General features: G+C 51.4%; 4 protein-coding genes across 4 annotated transcripts; 3 read left to right on the forward strand and 1 right to left on the reverse strand.

The window, feature by feature from the left end:
• Nucleotides 1-699: 699 nt before the first annotated feature.
• Nucleotides 700-5,428, reverse strand: BO83DRAFT_375181 (DDB1/RSE1 family protein). The gene is made up of 4 exons (XM_025530396.1): nt 4,959-5,428; nt 2,711-4,784; nt 1,234-2,518; nt 700-1,181 (listed from the first exon to the last, which is right to left on the reverse strand). The coding sequence occupies exons 1-4, from the start codon at nt 5,200-5,202 to the stop codon at nt 1,155-1,157; spliced, it is 3,630 nt and encodes a 1,209-aa protein (XP_025391391.1). The 5' UTR covers nt 5,203-5,428; the 3' UTR covers nt 700-1,154.
• A 299-nt stretch (nt 5,429-5,727) lies between these two features.
• BO83DRAFT_330899 (ubiquitin domain-containing protein DSK2) lies at nt 5,728-7,736 on the forward strand. Its single transcript, XM_025528251.1, has 2 exons — nt 5,728-6,452; nt 6,527-7,736. The coding sequence occupies exons 1-2, from the start codon at nt 5,988-5,990 to the stop codon at nt 7,463-7,465; spliced, it is 1,404 nt and encodes a 467-aa protein (XP_025391392.1). The 5' UTR covers nt 5,728-5,987; the 3' UTR covers nt 7,466-7,736.
• Nucleotides 7,737-8,939: 1,203 nt separating this feature from the next.
• On the forward strand, nt 8,940-11,223 carry BO83DRAFT_423616 (transmembrane 9 family protein; the record flags this gene model as incomplete). Its single annotated transcript, XM_025535110.1, has 4 exons — nt 8,940-9,024; nt 9,092-10,431; nt 10,478-11,151; nt 11,205-11,223. The coding sequence occupies 4 exons, from the start codon at nt 8,940-8,942 to the stop codon at nt 11,221-11,223; spliced, it is 2,118 nt and encodes a 705-aa protein (XP_025391393.1).
• A 3,301-nt stretch (nt 11,224-14,524) lies between these two features.
• Nucleotides 14,525-16,937, forward strand: BO83DRAFT_375184 (putative choline sulfatase). Its single transcript, XM_025530397.1, has 2 exons — nt 14,525-15,350; nt 15,409-16,937. The coding sequence occupies exons 1-2, from the start codon at nt 14,940-14,942 to the stop codon at nt 16,744-16,746; spliced, it is 1,749 nt and encodes a 582-aa protein (XP_025391394.1). The 5' UTR covers nt 14,525-14,939; the 3' UTR covers nt 16,747-16,937.
• Nucleotides 16,938-17,042: the final 105 nt, after the last annotated feature.

Consider the following 17,042-nt stretch of genomic DNA (forward strand, 5'->3'; position numbering starts at 1 on the left):
CTAACAGTATATGCACTACTAGTACCCAGCATGCATCATTCCCTACGGCCAGGCTTCAAAGGACCTCGATCCTGAGCCCATGCCTATCAACGATGGCATGCAGCCTAGTTGTAAGCTTGCCTACCCATTCAAACATAGCACCACTATGAGAATGATAATACTGATGAAACACAAATAATTAGACAATCCCGACGAAGTCGACGGCGCTCCCTGCGCACTACAAATCATTACGTCCCGATTCCAAGATGAGAAATGTCTCGCTGCTGCGAGGATCATTGATCGGGATATTCGCCAGTAGGGATATACAGAACTATTTTAGTGGGAGTAACATACTGGACTGGGTAGTGTGGTATTGTTTGGTACTTGATTACTTGGTTGTAGTGGTTATTTAGGCTAGGGTTGGTCAACATCGTAGTAGTCTGATGTGTGATGATGAATAGATATATATCGGGGACTTCACTGCAATATGATACTACTTCTATTACTGACTAGTAGTCTTCTGGGCATTGGTAATAGCACTAGAACCACAGGGATATTATAGCTGAATATATATTAGAAGTGTTCTACTACACCCTACTAGTAGAATGCAGTACAACACGCATTCGATCAAAAGCGCAGTGCGTAAGAGTACTATACGGTACTAAGTTAAGTATGGAGGTATAAATGGCAAGGATCTTAATTTGATTTGATACTGGTATGGAAGGTAGTCAAAACGGACATCATTCATATATTTAAATATGAAAATGACATGGCTGAATGCCAACATCTACTGTCTATCCTGCTGTGTTGTCTCGACGGATAAATTACGATGATACCCGTGGCATGCGGGTAAGATCGTACTCAAAGATCGTCGAAGGCTTACGCCTTATTCTTGTCTCGTACAGGCTGTATCTAGTACAGGCTGCATCCAGCTCAAGATCAACCGAGGGAAGCGAGAGATCGAGCGAGGCAAGAGACGTGCAATCGCTAAGTGCACTACTGTATACGAGGGAGCTCGACGTACTTATGCGTCACTCACCACCAACGGATACCGGATTTAGGATAATCTGGTATTTGATGTAAATGTACATGTCTTCATGTGCAAAAGGAGAATCAACTATGGGGTATCCGAAACCCTCATATATTAGCCCTGGTAGACGCCGAAACCATTCAAATTAATACGCCACCCTGGTCCGCATGTCCTATACAATTATTAGTCATCTTATATGTTAATTGTAGGAAAGGCAGTCTTACCGAAATCTTGCGCTCGATTTCCCGGACAGAACGGTCCAGTTCCGCTGCGATCATCATCTTCGTATCATTAGGCAATAAAAAGTACATCTCGCACAGGTCTCCGTCAATGACACCCTTGACCGGCGCATAGTAACTGCGGTAGATCAGGTGGTCCCGTCCAGCGAGAGGAGGGTGCTGTGCAGCTAACTGCATCTCCAGGTTTTGGAAGAAGTCCACATCCTCTCGGCCGATGAATGGCACCAACATGCCAATCGTGCCCTGGAAACCAGTCCAGACGAGGATGTCCCGACCACCTGCTACAAGTTGAGTCTTGTGCAAGCTCGTTGGGATGTCCTGAGTATACACATGGATCATCAGCTCCAAGCGATTGGGGGTGCCCTGGAGATAGCCGCGTTCGTGAATCAAATGCGCGCCCGATCCATCCTCATCAGCCTCTTCAGACGTCTTCTTCGGGCAACGGAGGAGCCAAAGGTTGCCAAACTTGTCACCACCAGCAGTGGTTTCATAGTCAACCATAGTGGTCGCAGTGGTCCAACGAGACACGGAGTCATCCACAAACGGAATCAAGACGTTCTCTTGATACTTGTACACGACATATGTGACACTTTCGCGAACGTCGCTAACGACAATTCGAGATCCTTGGGTCTGCAGACCAACGATGGTCTTTGGAACCACCGGCGCCTGGCACTTACGAAGGAGCTGTTTCATACCAAGATCATAAATGCGAAGCAACGACCCGATACCAGCAACCAGGCGGCCCTGGAATCCCAGCAAGGCAAGAGGTGGTTCCTCGACCTTGGTCTTGTGAATGAACTCCAGCTCTCTTCCATCCTCCTGGAAGCGGTAAATGTGGATATAGCCACCGGCGGATTTGGGCGGGTTGACAGTCATGTCTTTGGCTGTTCCTACCACAAGGAACGTCTCATCATCCTGGCTGGTGAAAGGGACTGCAGCAATGCTAATCGCCGCCTCATTCTCTTCCAGCTCAATGGTATGAACGACTGCCTTAGCATCCAAGGGATCAACCACTTGAATACAAGAAGCCCAATGCCCTGTGGCCCGGGGATATCCGAAGTCTTCGGGTGGAAGAATAGTTTCGTCACCGCCACGGGACTTCGAATCCTCCAGCAGCTTGGCTCTGGTAGAGGGCGACAGAACGTTGTTGTCAGATTCAATAACGTAGAACAACGGCTGCTCAGGATGCTTGAGGAAGCGGCGCGGAGTATACGACAGGGGAATCGACTGTTGCAACATATTGTTGTCCAGCTTCTCGATAGAGAAGATCCTAGCCACGCATATTAGCTGATGTCCAATAGATACCTCAAGGACAAAATGATAATGTAAATGAATGATCTCAGTAGGAACAATTGGAAATAGTACAAGTATAAAAGGTTCTTCCACATAGGCTTTCGGATCCCAGTTCTCATCATACGATCGATTGCAAGTGCAAAGTGGGGGATAAAGACAATGAACGTACCGTAGATTTTGTCCCTGGATACCAACCATGCCCTCAACACACTGTTCACTTGAGAAGTTCCAGCCCCATTCGAGCCCAACGTAATCAAGCGGAGTAAGCATGAAGCCCTTCGTTTGAACATCAGAATACCCAAGCCAGGGACGCGAGCTCAGGCCCAGCACTGCCGTTTGTCCCTTGACAGACACCTGGAAAAGCTTCACAGCTTTAGATCCCAGAAAACGCGTGCGAGTATCTGAGAGCTCACCGGTGACCTCGTCCAGAACTGTCCGCAGGTAGACACCGGAATACAGACCAATGTGCAAATACAAGGTAGTTCCTCCGGAACTGGAATCAGCCATTGACATGATGTTCAGGGCCGAAGGAGCAGCGGTCAGGGCCTGAACCGACTTGTTCTCCAGAGTAGAGTCAGGGTCCAAGCTGAGAATACGGACAGTCGAGTCGTCGCAGCCGACAGCCAAAAACGAGCTCCGAACGCGACCTTCAGGAACTTCACCCAAGCTGAGACAGGTAACCGTGCCGGACATTTGACGGCGCTCGTCATACTCTGCCAATGACCCGTCAGAGTCCATCTCAAAGTAGACAATCTCGCCGGAACTGAGAGCAACGGCGACTTGACGCTCGTTGGTTGCGGCTGCGACAATCGACCGATGCTGAGGGGCAGGCCACTCATTCACCCGACGATCTGCGAGAATGTGACGGATACCCCTTGGGTGGATTTGAATCAAAGAGTCCTCGCCGAGCTGCTGAACAGCCAACGTTGGTGCGGTGGATAGGAATCCAGTGTCGGTAACTTCCTCGACGGTCTCGCCAATGCTGAGCACAAGAGTTCCGTTGGCGAAAGAAAGAATGATGTAAGCATCAAACTCATCAGATCTGGTGAGCTTGGTCGTCCAGACCGCAGAAGGCACACTGGGCAACTCTGATTCGACAATCTCGGATACTTCCAAGCCATGCTTGAGCGTCCTGAAACTGCTCCGAGCGCCAGCGCCAGATATAGTGTAGATTTGAGGCGCATCGTCCTCGGTGATGTTGACCACCTTGCTGTCAATCAATGGGTTGAGGGAGTTGATGGTTTCGACAAGGTTGAGGTTCTCTGCACCTCTTGGCCGGAAATATATAGGGTCACAAGGGACTGATGGATCAGCGGAGAAAGCCTCGCTCGTGAACTCAATCTCCTCATCATCGTCACCCAGCTTCTCGAACTGGTAGAAATGATGGTTACCGGCCTCACTGGCAACATAGAGGAAACCACTCTTCAGGATCAACAAGCTGGAGGCCAGCGGAACAGTATCAAAGTACTTGATCTTCAGTCGCTTGACTTCACCCGTGAGCTGACCGTTGTCATCTTCAACCATGTCGATGGTGAGCTTGAAGAGATCACCGTCTTCAGTCTGAATGAGAAAGAAGAAAGCACCCCTCATCTTGTGCATCACACCGGCCGTGATGGAACGCTTACGCTCCGGGTTCTCAGTGGCACCGCTGCGCCGAGGAATTGGCACTCGGAACGCATCTTGGTTGGAGTGACGGTAGGTAACACTGTCCTCCGCACACACCAACACACCACTGGGACCGTCTGCGCCTCCAGGGACCTGGAAGAGAAGAGAAGCCGTGCGATCGACGGGATCGGACCACTTGCGGACTACATGATTGAGTCCAAGATCCAGCTCATAGTAGACCAGATGCTTCTCCAGCTCCTCGAAAGCCTGGCCAGTGGGGTCCTGATCAGACTCTGAGTAGTCGACCTCAAGCGCTGCGAAGACCGGGTTTTCATACCCGACATCCAACGCCGTCATGGCAAATACCAGTGTCTGCGGTTTGTGGGCTTCAAGCGGGGACGAGATCGTCAGCTCGGCCTGCGAGTTCCGATTCAAGACGTATACAAGCTTGTTCTTCTCGACAGAAGCGATAATACACGCGCGGCCCTTGGGATCCACAGCCAAATACTGGCCTGGGATGACACGGCGGACACCCGACTTGCCAAATGTCTCGAGATGAATCCGGTTGAACCGGTTCTGAGACGGCACATACTCAATGATAGTGATGCGTCCCGAATCCGAGCCAATGATGATGTAATCTACAGGCATCTTTCAGCACAGTTCTCAATCACCAAGACCCAGTGTCAACGTTGCCGACCGGGAGCACGTCCCAGCACCAAGCGGGGACGATTCGGCAAGGGATCGTGCTGCCCGGGAAGCTTGAAGAATCACTATGATGATCTTGAAAGTCCAGCAGGGAAAGCATAACATACCTTTGCTACTACCGGCCAGTCTGAAGGCTGCCAGCGAGCGGATGATGCCAAAGACATCTTGGGAAAAGAGCGGCGTGACCTTGCCCTGGGTGGGATCGGGACGATGGATCGTGAGCTTCGATCCGGACGCGGTGACAATCTGCTGCTCCTTGGTCCCAGCAAATTGACCAAGAATGGCCTGGGTGATCGCAGTTGGAGGCTGGATCGTCAAGGAGTACATGAACATGTGCGAAGTAGTCGCCATGGTGAACAGACGCGACTCTCACCGAGCCTGGACAGGTGGAAGAGGGGTGTGGTTGGGGGTTGTTTACGACGCGATTGTAGCCAGGATGACACTACAATGCAAGCAGTCCCATTGCTGCCAGTGGAGCAGATGGGGAGAGAGGACTCTCGAAACCGAGTGTCCTCACACAGAGGGAAGGTTGGTGGAGAGGAAGGAGAGAGAAGCAAGCCAGACAGCGTGTTTCTGCAAGAAAGGAAAGGAAAGGTGAAAATTCCGGTTAGCGAAGAAGGAAATGAGCTTGTGGTTCCGTTTGCCTGGTTTGGCTGCTATCACGTGATAGCTCTACCTTGACTTACACGGTACATACGGCACCTTACACAGCAGCCCGCCGATGTGGGCGGACCGGCGGGCGAAATACCGTTTGGGCGGTACAAGCGTGCTTGGAAGGCGGACGATGCGATTCTGCCCGCTTCCACCTCGCCGGTTACGCTATCATCCGCTAACTCAGGACTGAGGCAACCCCATACCTAGTCAACCTAGTAAGTTAACTAGTTAACTGGCCGACGCTGCCTTACTCTCCCTGCAAGAGGACAACTTCCCCAGTCCATTGTGCATATCTACCCGTCTACCTACTTCCCTTCCTTTACACCACTTTCTCCTCTCCCCATCCTTTTTTCCCACGACGTTCTTACTTTGATCGACTCTCTTCCGACACCTTGATTGTGTGACGTGATCTGTCTCTTTAGGCTGACTGTCTCCGGACGCCCCTCGATCCCCTCCAACCCGTCGCAACCCCAATACAAACCATGGCTGATGATACCGCCGCCGCCGAGGATGCGCAAATCACTTTCAACGTGAAGTCGTCCAACGATGCCAAATACACCCTTACTTTGCCATCATCAACCTCCGTCTCTGATCTGAAGGAGAAGTTATCGTCATCGGAATATGCTGATACCCCTGCTGAGCGCCAGCGTCTGATCTACTCGGGCAGAGTCCTCAAAGATAATGAGACCCTGGCAACGTACAAAATCAAGGACGGACACACTATTCACCTCGTGAAGAGTGCGCCCAGCAATGTGCGCCCTGGCGGTGCTGCGTCGACGACATCAACATCCGCACCAGCTGGCGCTGCTCCCACTCCTGCGGCTGCTGGCGTTCCTACTAACCTCGCTGCCGGTACGGGCAATAACCCGCTCGCGGGGTTGACGGGGGCCAGGTATGCCGGGTTTGCGCAACTGCCAGGTGCGGGAATGTTTGGACCTGATGGCGGGGTAAGTCGTTTGCCTGATCTTGTCCTGACAGACTTCTTGTGCCATCAACAGACCACTAATACACTGTGTTCTAGATGGGCCCTCCTCCTGACACGGAATCCATGCTTAACATGCTCGAAAACCCCCAATTTCAGTCTACGATCAACGAAGCTCTGCAAAACCCCGCCATGATTGACATGATGATCCAGCAAAACCCCATGCTGCGCGAAATGGGTCCCGGCGTGCGGCAGATGATGCAGAGCCCGGAGTTTCGCCGCATGCTCACCGACCCCAACTCGATACGTCAGATGGTACAGATGCAGAGAGCTATGGGTGGCGGGGGCCTTGGTGGAGGAAGCGCATTTCCCGCTCCCGGGGTTACCAACACAACACCCGAGGAAAACAGAGACGCTCAGAACAACACCGGTACTACGCCCACTCCTGGAGCCGCGTTCAACCCTTTTATGCCTGCCGGACTTGGTGCTGGAAATCCTTTTGCGGCGCTTTTTGGAGGCAATCCCCTGATGGGTAACCCTGCTGCAGGAGCGACGCCGTCGGGCGCCTCCCCTACCGCTGGCGGAACTCAACAGGAAGGTACCGAGAGAGCCGCTGGGGGTGACAACGCTACGGGACAAGGACAGAATCAGCAGGGCTTCCAGAATCCGTTCAACATGTTCATGAACCCAGCGCTCTTCGGTGGCCAGGGTGGTCAGGCGGGTGCGAACCCTTTCAACCCGCAACAGAATCCTTTCCTCCGGGACCCAGCCTTGCTACAACAATGGATGCAGAACCTGGGTGCTGCGCCGGGAGAAGGCGGCGCGGCTGGCACCAATCCTCTGGCGGCACTCTTTGGTGGTGGATTTGGCAGCCCCCCTCCGCAGGATAACCGCCCCCCTGAGGAACGGTATGCGGAGCAGCTTCGTCAACTGAATGATATGGGATTCTTTGAGTTTGAGAGAAATATCGAGGCTCTCCGTCGAGCAGGAGGCAGCGTGCAAGGGGCAGTGGAGTATCTCCTGAGCCACCCTTCTTAATCACGTCTTCGTCCCGACCGCGATGACTTGCATTATTGTTTTTCATTTTTCATTCTTCGAGTTTCCCCAGTTGATTTATAAATCCCTTATTGACGATGCATTTCTGCGTACGTGTCAATGCGGGATGACCCTTTTTATGTAGCAAATATCCTCACAGCCTAGTTGCACGGCGTTACATTAGCAGGAATTATGACAGTATACAATCGCAAGCGGAAAGGTAAAATGTTGGCTAAGACTGAGTGTAGTAGTAATAACATCCAAGCATATTAACCTCTCCAGAGGCCCAGAATCTTTTCCTTTTCCAATAGATATGGCCATTCCTCTTATTTTATCTGTTCTCTGTATTGTCTATCATGTTCTTTATAGGTCCCCTTTGCCTACTATTACAGTTGATTATTCCTACTCAAATCCAACATCGATATGGCTACCTTCCTGAAATATCTTCCTTTCATTTGAATTAGGTATAGTGACCGATAGGAAATCAGTTTCTGTTAACCCGACACCCTAACTGGCTCTGCGGAGCTGGGTGGTCATACTGCCGGACAGTACCACCTAGTATTCTCTTCTACATGGAGAAGTCCTCTCTGATATAATTTTTTGTTCAACTACATGTACTACAAGCTTAATACTAGCATAACTCCGTTGAGTTTACAAGACGTTGATCGTACTACCTCTCAGTGGTTGTCCTCAATTCGATGCCAACAGTGAAGACCGACCGTATGTGACGTGGGTGGTGCAACTCCGGCAGAATCGCGCAACCTTATATTAGATTAAAGCCATGGGTAAAGAATAGCTTGCAGATAAATAGATGCCTAAATCATGAGCATCTACCATAAAGTGTCCTGACCATGGGAATAGAAAAAGGAGGCCGGCCTGGAACTGGTTGCGGAATGGCGCTAAACCCCTTGAGGAGGGCAAGGCTTCCGTGCTCTTCTTCACTTCCGAAACAAAGCATCGAGAAACGAGCCCCGTCTTCTTCTCCTTCTTCCCCTCTCTTCCCTGTTTCATCTCCTCCCTATCCTCCTCTCTCAGTACTCGCGGGTCTAGTTCACTTCATCTGGCATTCAATGCCGTTTCCACTCGTTCGCTCGGCCTGAGTTGTCCTTTTGCTGTCTTCCTCCACCCACCCGCATCTTGAACCGCTGGATCTCCGTTCAATACCTGCTCGTCGGGCTGCATCACCCATCCCCGTTTGCCAACTAGCCTGTCCCTTTCCTTCAGTCTTTCGGATATGTTCGTCTTTTGAGCTCTGGCCCGCAATTACCTTTCGTACATACTGCTTTTAATATATCCAAATTATACGAGTTGAGCTCTGAGAGGGAAGATCGGGGCGGTCAGTTGAAAGTCATTGATCTGCATCTGGGATTGTCGGATCCGCCACGTACGAATCAGCTGCCCGCGATCGTGGGTGCATTGCGCAACAGCATCACCGCTTCGGATACCGTGGGCTGAATCCTTCTTCCGCCATCCGATCATGGCGTTGTCTCAATTTTGGCGTCCCCGTCAGTGGACACTATGGCTTCTCTTTGTGTCTTATGCCTATGCGTTCTACGTTCCTGGTAGGTGGTTTACGCCGCGACGATGCCCGTAGGACTCTTGATGCTTACGCATGAATGCTACTACCAGGCTACTCCGTCAAGCGCTACAATGACGATGAGCATATTCCCCTCCTTGTGAATAAGATCTTCTCCGACAACACACAACTCCAGTATGCCTACTTTGACCTGCCTTTCGTCTGTCCCCCTAGCGGAAGATCGCATGGTGGCTCCCCCTTCGGTTCCGGACAAAGCGTGTCTCTGAATCTGGGAGAGATCCTTCGCGGCGATCGCATCATGACCTCGGATTTCGAACTTCAGATGGGTAAAAACGTCGAATGCCAAGCGCTCTGCACACAGGAGGTCGGGCGCAAGGACGTCAAATGGGGTCGTCAACTCATCCACGAAGGTTATGTAGCGGAATGGATTGCCGACAATCTGCCTGGAGCGACAAGCTTTGTGACCGTTGACCGTAGTCGCAAATATTATGCTACTGGCTTTAAGCTGGGTTTCCAGGAGTTTTCGCCCATCGACGGCAAGCCGCGTTACTACATCAACAACCACTTTACCATTGTCATCCGCTGGCGGTCGGCACCTGAGGGCGGAAAGGTGATTGTTGGATTCGAGATCTACCCGAAGAGCATTCGCGCCGCCGATCATCTGGAGGGCGGCTGCCCCCAACATGTCCACGAGACCCATGAGGGATTGGAGCTGTACATCCCCCCGGATACCTCCAAGCTGCGCGAAATGTACCCTGGATCGTCGTACATTCCGGAAGATGATGGCGACATTGACGACGGTGCCACCTTGAAGATCCCCTACACCTACTCTGTCTACTTCAAGGAAGAAAATGGAGTCGATTGGTGGAACCGGTGGGACCTGTACTTCAGCAACCAGGATGAGGGCTCTACGACGCATTGGCTTGCCATTCTCAACTCGTTGACCATCGCTGGTGTTCTTGGGGTTGCCGTGTACGTTATTTGGAGTCGCACGGTTCAAGGAGACATCAAGGGCCGTGGAGATGGGGCCATGGAGGATGGAAAACTCAAGGTCCGGAAAGCCAAGCCCGAGAGAAAGGGCGATGGACTCTTGGAGCAAGGAGGTGATGTCGAACGGGATGCGGATGTCTCGTCCGATGATGAGGGTCTCGAAGATGTGAGCGGATGGAAACTCCTTCATGGTGATGTTTTCCGTGTGCCCCAGTACAGTGGACTGCTTGCACCCCTTGTCGGCTCCGGTATGCAGCTGCTCTTCATGGTGTCGGGACTTTTGCTACTCAGCTGCCTGGGTGTTTTGAACCCGAGTTTCCGTGGCGGTTTCGTCAGTGTTGGTATGGGCCTGTTCGTCTTCGCTGGTCTCTTCTCGGGGTACTTTTCGGGAAGGCTTTACAAGACCTTTGGTGGTACATATTGGCGCAAAAACACTCTCATAGTAAGTCGTGCATATGTTGTATTAGGACTCTGGCTGACCAATTCAGACTGCGTTGTTCTTCCCTGGACTCGCTTTCTGCCTCATCTTCATTCTCAACCTCTTCGTGTGGGCGCAGGCCTCTAGCACTGCCATTCCTTTCGGCACGCTGGTGAGTCTTCTGGCTCTCTGGCTGCTCATCCAAGTGCCGTTGGTGTATGCGGGCAGCTGGTACGGATACGTGCGCACCGCGCCCTGGGAACACCCGACCAAGACGACCTCCATTGCGCGTCAAATCCCGCCACAGCCATGGTATTTGCACAGCATCAGCGGGACTCTCTTGACCGGCCTGGGTCCATTCGCGGTGCTGTTCATTGAGCTTCTGTTTGTCTTCAAGAACCTGTGGCAGGACAAGAGCGGATACTATTACGTGTTTGGCTTTTTGAGCGCCGTGTCATCGATCCTGATGGTAACGGTCAGTGAAGTGACGGTCATCGCAACCTACAGCCAACTCTGCGCGGAGAACTACCACTGGTGGTGGCAGAGCTTCCTCACGGGTAGCAGCAGCGCATTCTGGGTGTTTGGCTACTGCGTGTGGTACTTTATCTTCCACCTGCACATCACTGGCTTCGTGTCAAGTCTGCTGTTCTTCAGCTACAGCTTCCTGGCGTGCGCCGTGTATGGTCTCCTGACGGGTACGGTTGGATTCTTGACGGCGTACATGTTCATCCGGCGGATCTACAGGTGAGTCAATGCTTTGTTGCATGTTGCATGTAGGCCGATGCTAACCGAAGCAGTTCCGTCAAAGTTGATTGATCGACTCAAATCAATGGCCGCAGCAGACAAATCCATGGCGCCTCGACCGGATTCTAGTCACGTGGTGTCATCTACCAGCACTGTCCTACATGAGATTGGTCCGCCATATCCAACCGCCGGCAATCCAATCCTTTCTTTGACAGGAAAAAATATGTGAATGTCGCGGGCCCTTGACAGTTGTGGCCTGTGGCCCTGCTGTGTTGGTATATATAAGAAGAGTACATCTATCATTAGCGAAATCATAGCCGTTGACTTGTTTCCATTGAAACTCAAGTGGCGAATCCAGCCAGCCTCAAAATGTAGTCCGTCCAAGTCTCTCCGACCATTAGATAAGTAAAACCGAACCCCAAGATTAACCCGCCAAGCCCATTTCCGCAAGGGACACTGGGCACATGACTGCGCGCATCCAGAGAATAATCGCCAAGCGGTCCCCGACTAGTCCCATCTTTGGGAAGCTACTGCCACACCAGTCTTTGCTCATGCCACACCCTACCTCAGTAGACATACCATGTTCCTAAAGAATAAGGCTTACTTTCAGTACAGCCAGAACCATGACTACTTTCTTGACATAGAGATATTAACCTACTGCCTCAGGCGCAAACAACCTAAAGCGATAGGCAGTAAAGATTCTACCTGCACTAGAATACGGCTTTACCTTGTATTGTGAGCATGCTTTACCTTCCAGGATAAACAGCAGGGTATAGCATAACCGGAAACTGGCTGATGTGGAGGAAAGCCTAGCAGATTGTGGCAGTAAGACTCCTCCCCATCTTTGAGACCAACCTACATGCATGGGCGGATGTGCACGCCAAGCCAAGCAGGTGGAATTCTGTTTCCAACTTATGTGCAACAAGCACAGCAAGTGTGGAAAACTGTACCAGCAGTGGATTGAGACCGGTTCGATACATGCAACATACTCTTCTACAACCCTCCTCAATGGAAAATTTAATACTTGCCTGATTGGCCTCACTGCGTGGGATGTTGTGATACAAAGATGCATACATCATCCATCATCCAGCAAGATTCAAATTTTAGGCAGAAGTCACTACACTACTATGCTAATGATCATCTCGAACTAAGATTATACATGATATCTTGGTACGTACGTAGTTATTTAGTTAGTTTAGAACCGATCATTCGACCCACGGACCCCCCGAAATGCGGGGAAGCTTAGTACGTACCATTAGTTAGTACAATTAGTAGATGGTGGGTTGATAATAGTAGTCCATACTATGATTCTTAACTACTAGTTAAGTTAATATTTATGCCTGAAATGGAATAACTATCCCTTAGCGGCAGTTTCTGATCACGCAGCTAATATTTTAGTCTACGTAAGTGAATTGCTTAAAAATAGATAGTTCATTTACTAATCTACAAAGTATTTAGATTGATGGGTTCTAGAATTGTGACCGGTGGGATGATCTTCTAGATGTATACGTAACTTTGTTAGGTTTTCCACGCCGGAATGGATGGGGGGCGGGAGGGAGGGCGATGATGCCATCGCCCCGGAATATTGGTGATGTGACGGATAGATAGTACATGGACACTACTAGGTATGCTCGTTCCGACGGCATGTCCGAGTTTAATTTATCTATCTATCTATTCCATGTATCTTACTTGTTTGTTATTGTTATTGTGTGTATGTTGGTTGTATGTGGGATGTAAATAATGGTGTGATGTGGGTAGGACACGGGGGTTGGCGTTGTGTAAGGGCTGGATTGCTAGCAGGTAGGGTGTCTGTGTGACTGATTGATTTAATTTACTTTCCACTGTTGTGGGATATAGTAAGTACTTAGTAGTCATGGGACATTGAATTAGAAATTCTAGCTCTATTCACAAAGTCTACTAGTTAGTATGTGTCCTTGTACATTTGTTGGTTCTTTCAAGCCTTGGTAAAGGTGGGAAAGTAGTGAGGATCCGTGGATCGGGGGAATTTTGGGCAGGTGATTTCTTTTTTTTGTTTTCTTCTCCTTCCCTTCTTCTTCTTCTTTCTTCTTTCTACTATTGTAGGTAACTTTTCCCATCCTGGTTCTTTCCCGTCGTTGTCCAACTCATCTGGGAATAATGAATGGTTCCGGCGAAGGATTCTGGAATTAGGTTGGGTAAGTGGCAAGGGGAAGGATTGAATTGTGGTTGGTGGTTGGATTGTTGGAGAAAGACTCCGTGGAAGTTCCTTGTCTTAGTAATGAGGTCTACTTATTAGGAAATAGTCTATCACTGCCTGCCAGGTGCCAGTGGACTTGCACAGGAAACTACTGTACTAATCAGTGGACGTGGTGGTATAATCTGGGGGTAAGATCAGATTACCTGCTGTATGCATGTACTGTACTGGGGATGTTTGTATCTGGTACCAATCAGTAAAACAGTTTACATTAGTATGAGGACAGATCGTATGTCGGGCTGGCTGGCTGGCTGTAGTGAAACCCGCCTGTTCTTTGGATATATCGCGTGCTCAATCCCACACCCAATCAAACATTGTGGCGACGCTGCTGACGCATGTCCCCGTTAGTCAGCAGCCTCAGAACCCCTGTCGGATGCGGCCGGGGGTGGAAACAGCGCGACCAATCAGCAATAAACCTATTGCCAAGGGGCCAAGAGTGGGTGATTGAAAAAGGACTAGTGGGCAGCGGGATGCTCGGCTAGCAGACCGGGGAAGGGAAGATGGTTCATTTCGAAAAATGAAGCGAAGCAGCGGTGTCAGCGGATTGTCTATCTCAGACAAAACAGGCAGGAGGGAGATTCAAGGAATGTGGAGAGGGTGTAGATGAATAGTAACAGGTACAAACTCGGCTAAGATAAAAGTCCATAGATTAGACTAAAGTACCAGTTTTACTAGTGTCGCCATCGAAAGAACCGCGCCACCGCGATTGGCTCGCGTGGCAACGCCTCGAGGAATCCTTTGCCTATCAGAGGGATTGGCGGTGGCCCCTTTTCTGGCCTGTGATTGGGGAGCCCCGGGCGGTTATCAGGCGGTTCTGCCGATCTCCACTTCTGGCTCTTTGAAATATGCCGGGGGCAGCAGCAGAAAGCAGCAGAAAAGATAATGCTAACGGAACTACCATAGTAGACTAGTCTAGTCGCAGAAAAAAAAGATACCATGCAGCAAACTTTTCGGGACTTTGTATTTGTTTCTGTTCCAGGAGATAGATAGATAGATACATACACAACAACCAACACCCCCAGATACAATTAATCATTCTTCTATTCGGCTCTCCTGAAGATCCTCCTCCCGTGGCTGTGAGATCACCCTCCCTGCGTCACCAACCATGGAACCTTCCGCAATCACACCATCGTCCCCGCTGATGGTTCCATTGTTGCGGTGACATGGAGATCTGGTGCGACACGCCCCGGTAGCGCGGCTGTCGCCCTTTTCCCTCCCGGTTTTCATTGCCCACCCATGGATGCTTTGGTTGGTTGGTCAATTTTTTGCTCGTCTACTGTCTTCCGTCTCCACCAGTCCTTCGCTCCGCCTGACTTACTTATATCCTTCTCTGGCCCGGTTGTCTCTCTTTGTCGTCCGCTCCATTTTCCTATTGACACTCCTCTCTCTCTCACATACTCCTTCGTCATTTCCTTCCTTTTTAAACCTTCCCCGTCACACCTTCCGACATCATTGTCTCTTTTGGTGTCGACGTTACGCGTCTCCCCTTTTGACTTCACTTCTATCCTGATCCAGTGCATCCATCCCCGGACAGAGAGTGTCCTCCATCATCATCATGGCTGAGAAGAAGCCTAACATCCTCTACATCATGGCCGACCAGATGGCGGCCCCCTTGTTGGCCTTCCACGACAAGGATTCCCCCATCAAGACCCCCAACTTGAACAAGTTGGCGCAGGAAGGTGTCGTTTTTGACTCCGCCTACTGCAACTCGCCGCTCTGCGCGCCCTCGCGCTTCGTCATGGTGACTGGTCAATTGCCCTCCAAGATCGGCGCCTACGACAACGCTTCCGATCTGCCCGCAGACACCCCCACCTACGCTCACTATTTGCGCCGTGAAGGCTATCATACCGCTTTGGCCGGTAAAATGCACTTTTGCGGTCCGGATCAGCTGCACGGATACGAGCAGCGCCTGACCAGCGACATCTATCCTGGCGATTACGGCTGGTCAGTGAATTGGGATGAGCCGGTAAGTTTATTCACCCCGCCATCCGGCCTGGGGAATGGCGGAATGCTGACCGAAATAGGAAATCCGTCCCGACTGGTACCACAACATGTCTTCCGTCATGGAGGCAGGTCCCGTGGTGCGCACTAACCAGCTTGACTTTGATGAGGAGGTCATCTACAAGTCGACCCAGTACCTCTATGATCATGTGCGTCAGCGCAACGACCAGCCGTTCTGTCTGACGGTGTCCATGACTCATCCCCACGACCCTTATGCCATGACTAAGGAGTTCTGGGATCTGTATGAGGATGTCGAGATCCCGCTGCCTAAGCAGGCGGCTATCCCGCAGGACCAGCAGGATCCGCACTCGCAGCGTGTGCTCAAGTGCATTGACCTCTGGGGCAAGGAGATGCCCGAGGAGCGTATCAAGGCGGCCCGCCGCGCGTACTACGCTGCCTGCACGTACGTCGACACCAACGTGGGCAAGCTGCTCAAGGTGCTTGATGACTGCGGAGTCCGCGACGACACCATCATCGTCTTCACTGGCGACCACGGTGACATGCTGGGTGAGCGCGGTCTCTGGTACAAGATGGTCTGGTACGAGAACTCGTCGCGTGTGCCGTTCATTGTGAACGCGCCCAAGCGATTCGCACCCAAGCGGGTGAAGGAGAACGTCTCGACCATGGACCTGCTGCCGACATTCGCAGAGATGGTGGGGGCACCGCTGGTGCGCGAGCTGCCGCTGGACGGCGTGTCGCTGATGCCCTACCTGACCGGCGAGGACGGCGTCAAGACCAACACAGTGCTGGGTGAGTACATGGCGGAAGGTACGCAGTCGCCAACGGTCATGATTCGGCGCGGGCGCTACAAGTTTGTGTACTCGTTGATTGACCCACCCATGTTGTTCGACTTGGAGGCCGACCCACAAGAGCGGGTCAACCTGGTGGCGGGGCTGACGGAGAAGCCGTCGTTTGAGGCTCCCAAGCCCGTGCCTGTCACACAATTGAACCCTGCGCCGCTGCCCACGCCAGGCGATTCGCCTCGGGGTTCACCGATGCAGCGTGCGTCGTTCCCATTCCCCACACCCCCGCGCACCCCTAGCCCGGGCAAGTCGGCGTATGCCCTCCCGGAGAGCCGTGAGCCGGCCAAGCTGCTGGCGTACTTTACCGAGGAGGTGCACGCGCGGTGGGATCTGGAGAAGATCCGCGAGGACGTATTGCGGTCGCAGCGCCGCCGACGCCTCGTGTACTCTGCCCTGATCCAGGGCACTCCATCGATCTGGGACTACGAGCCGCGAGTGGACCCTAGTGCGCAATACGTGCGCAACCAGGGCAAGGGCGCGCTGGACGATGTGGAAATGATCTCTCGCTGGCCGCGGGTGTTGCAGCAAGCTGCGACCGCAAAGGGGATGAACGTTTAACTGATCTTTTCCTGTTTATACAATTTGCTTAAGTTGTGATGAACGGGTTGTTTGGGTATTAAAATTGGAGTCATAGCGAGGCGCATGGGCTTGCATTGCAGCTATTTCTTGCGTCTAGCGTTGAGCTTATGTATTATAAGACATTGAATCAATGTATGTACGCAATACCGGAAGATTGATTTATTCCTACACCTTTACACCTTTGTCATCAGTAACGGCCGAGTAGTTAATTAGTAGATGGTATCAATTCAACAGTCACTGAAAAAGCTTTATAATCTAATGACGTGTTGTCAGGG

This window comes from Aspergillus eucalypticola, assembly GCF_003184535.1.
Source record: "Aspergillus eucalypticola CBS 122712 chromosome Unknown BO83scaffold_4, whole genome shotgun sequence".
In the NCBI taxonomy this organism is placed as follows: Eukaryota; Fungi; Ascomycota; class Eurotiomycetes; order Eurotiales; family Aspergillaceae; genus Aspergillus; species Aspergillus eucalypticola.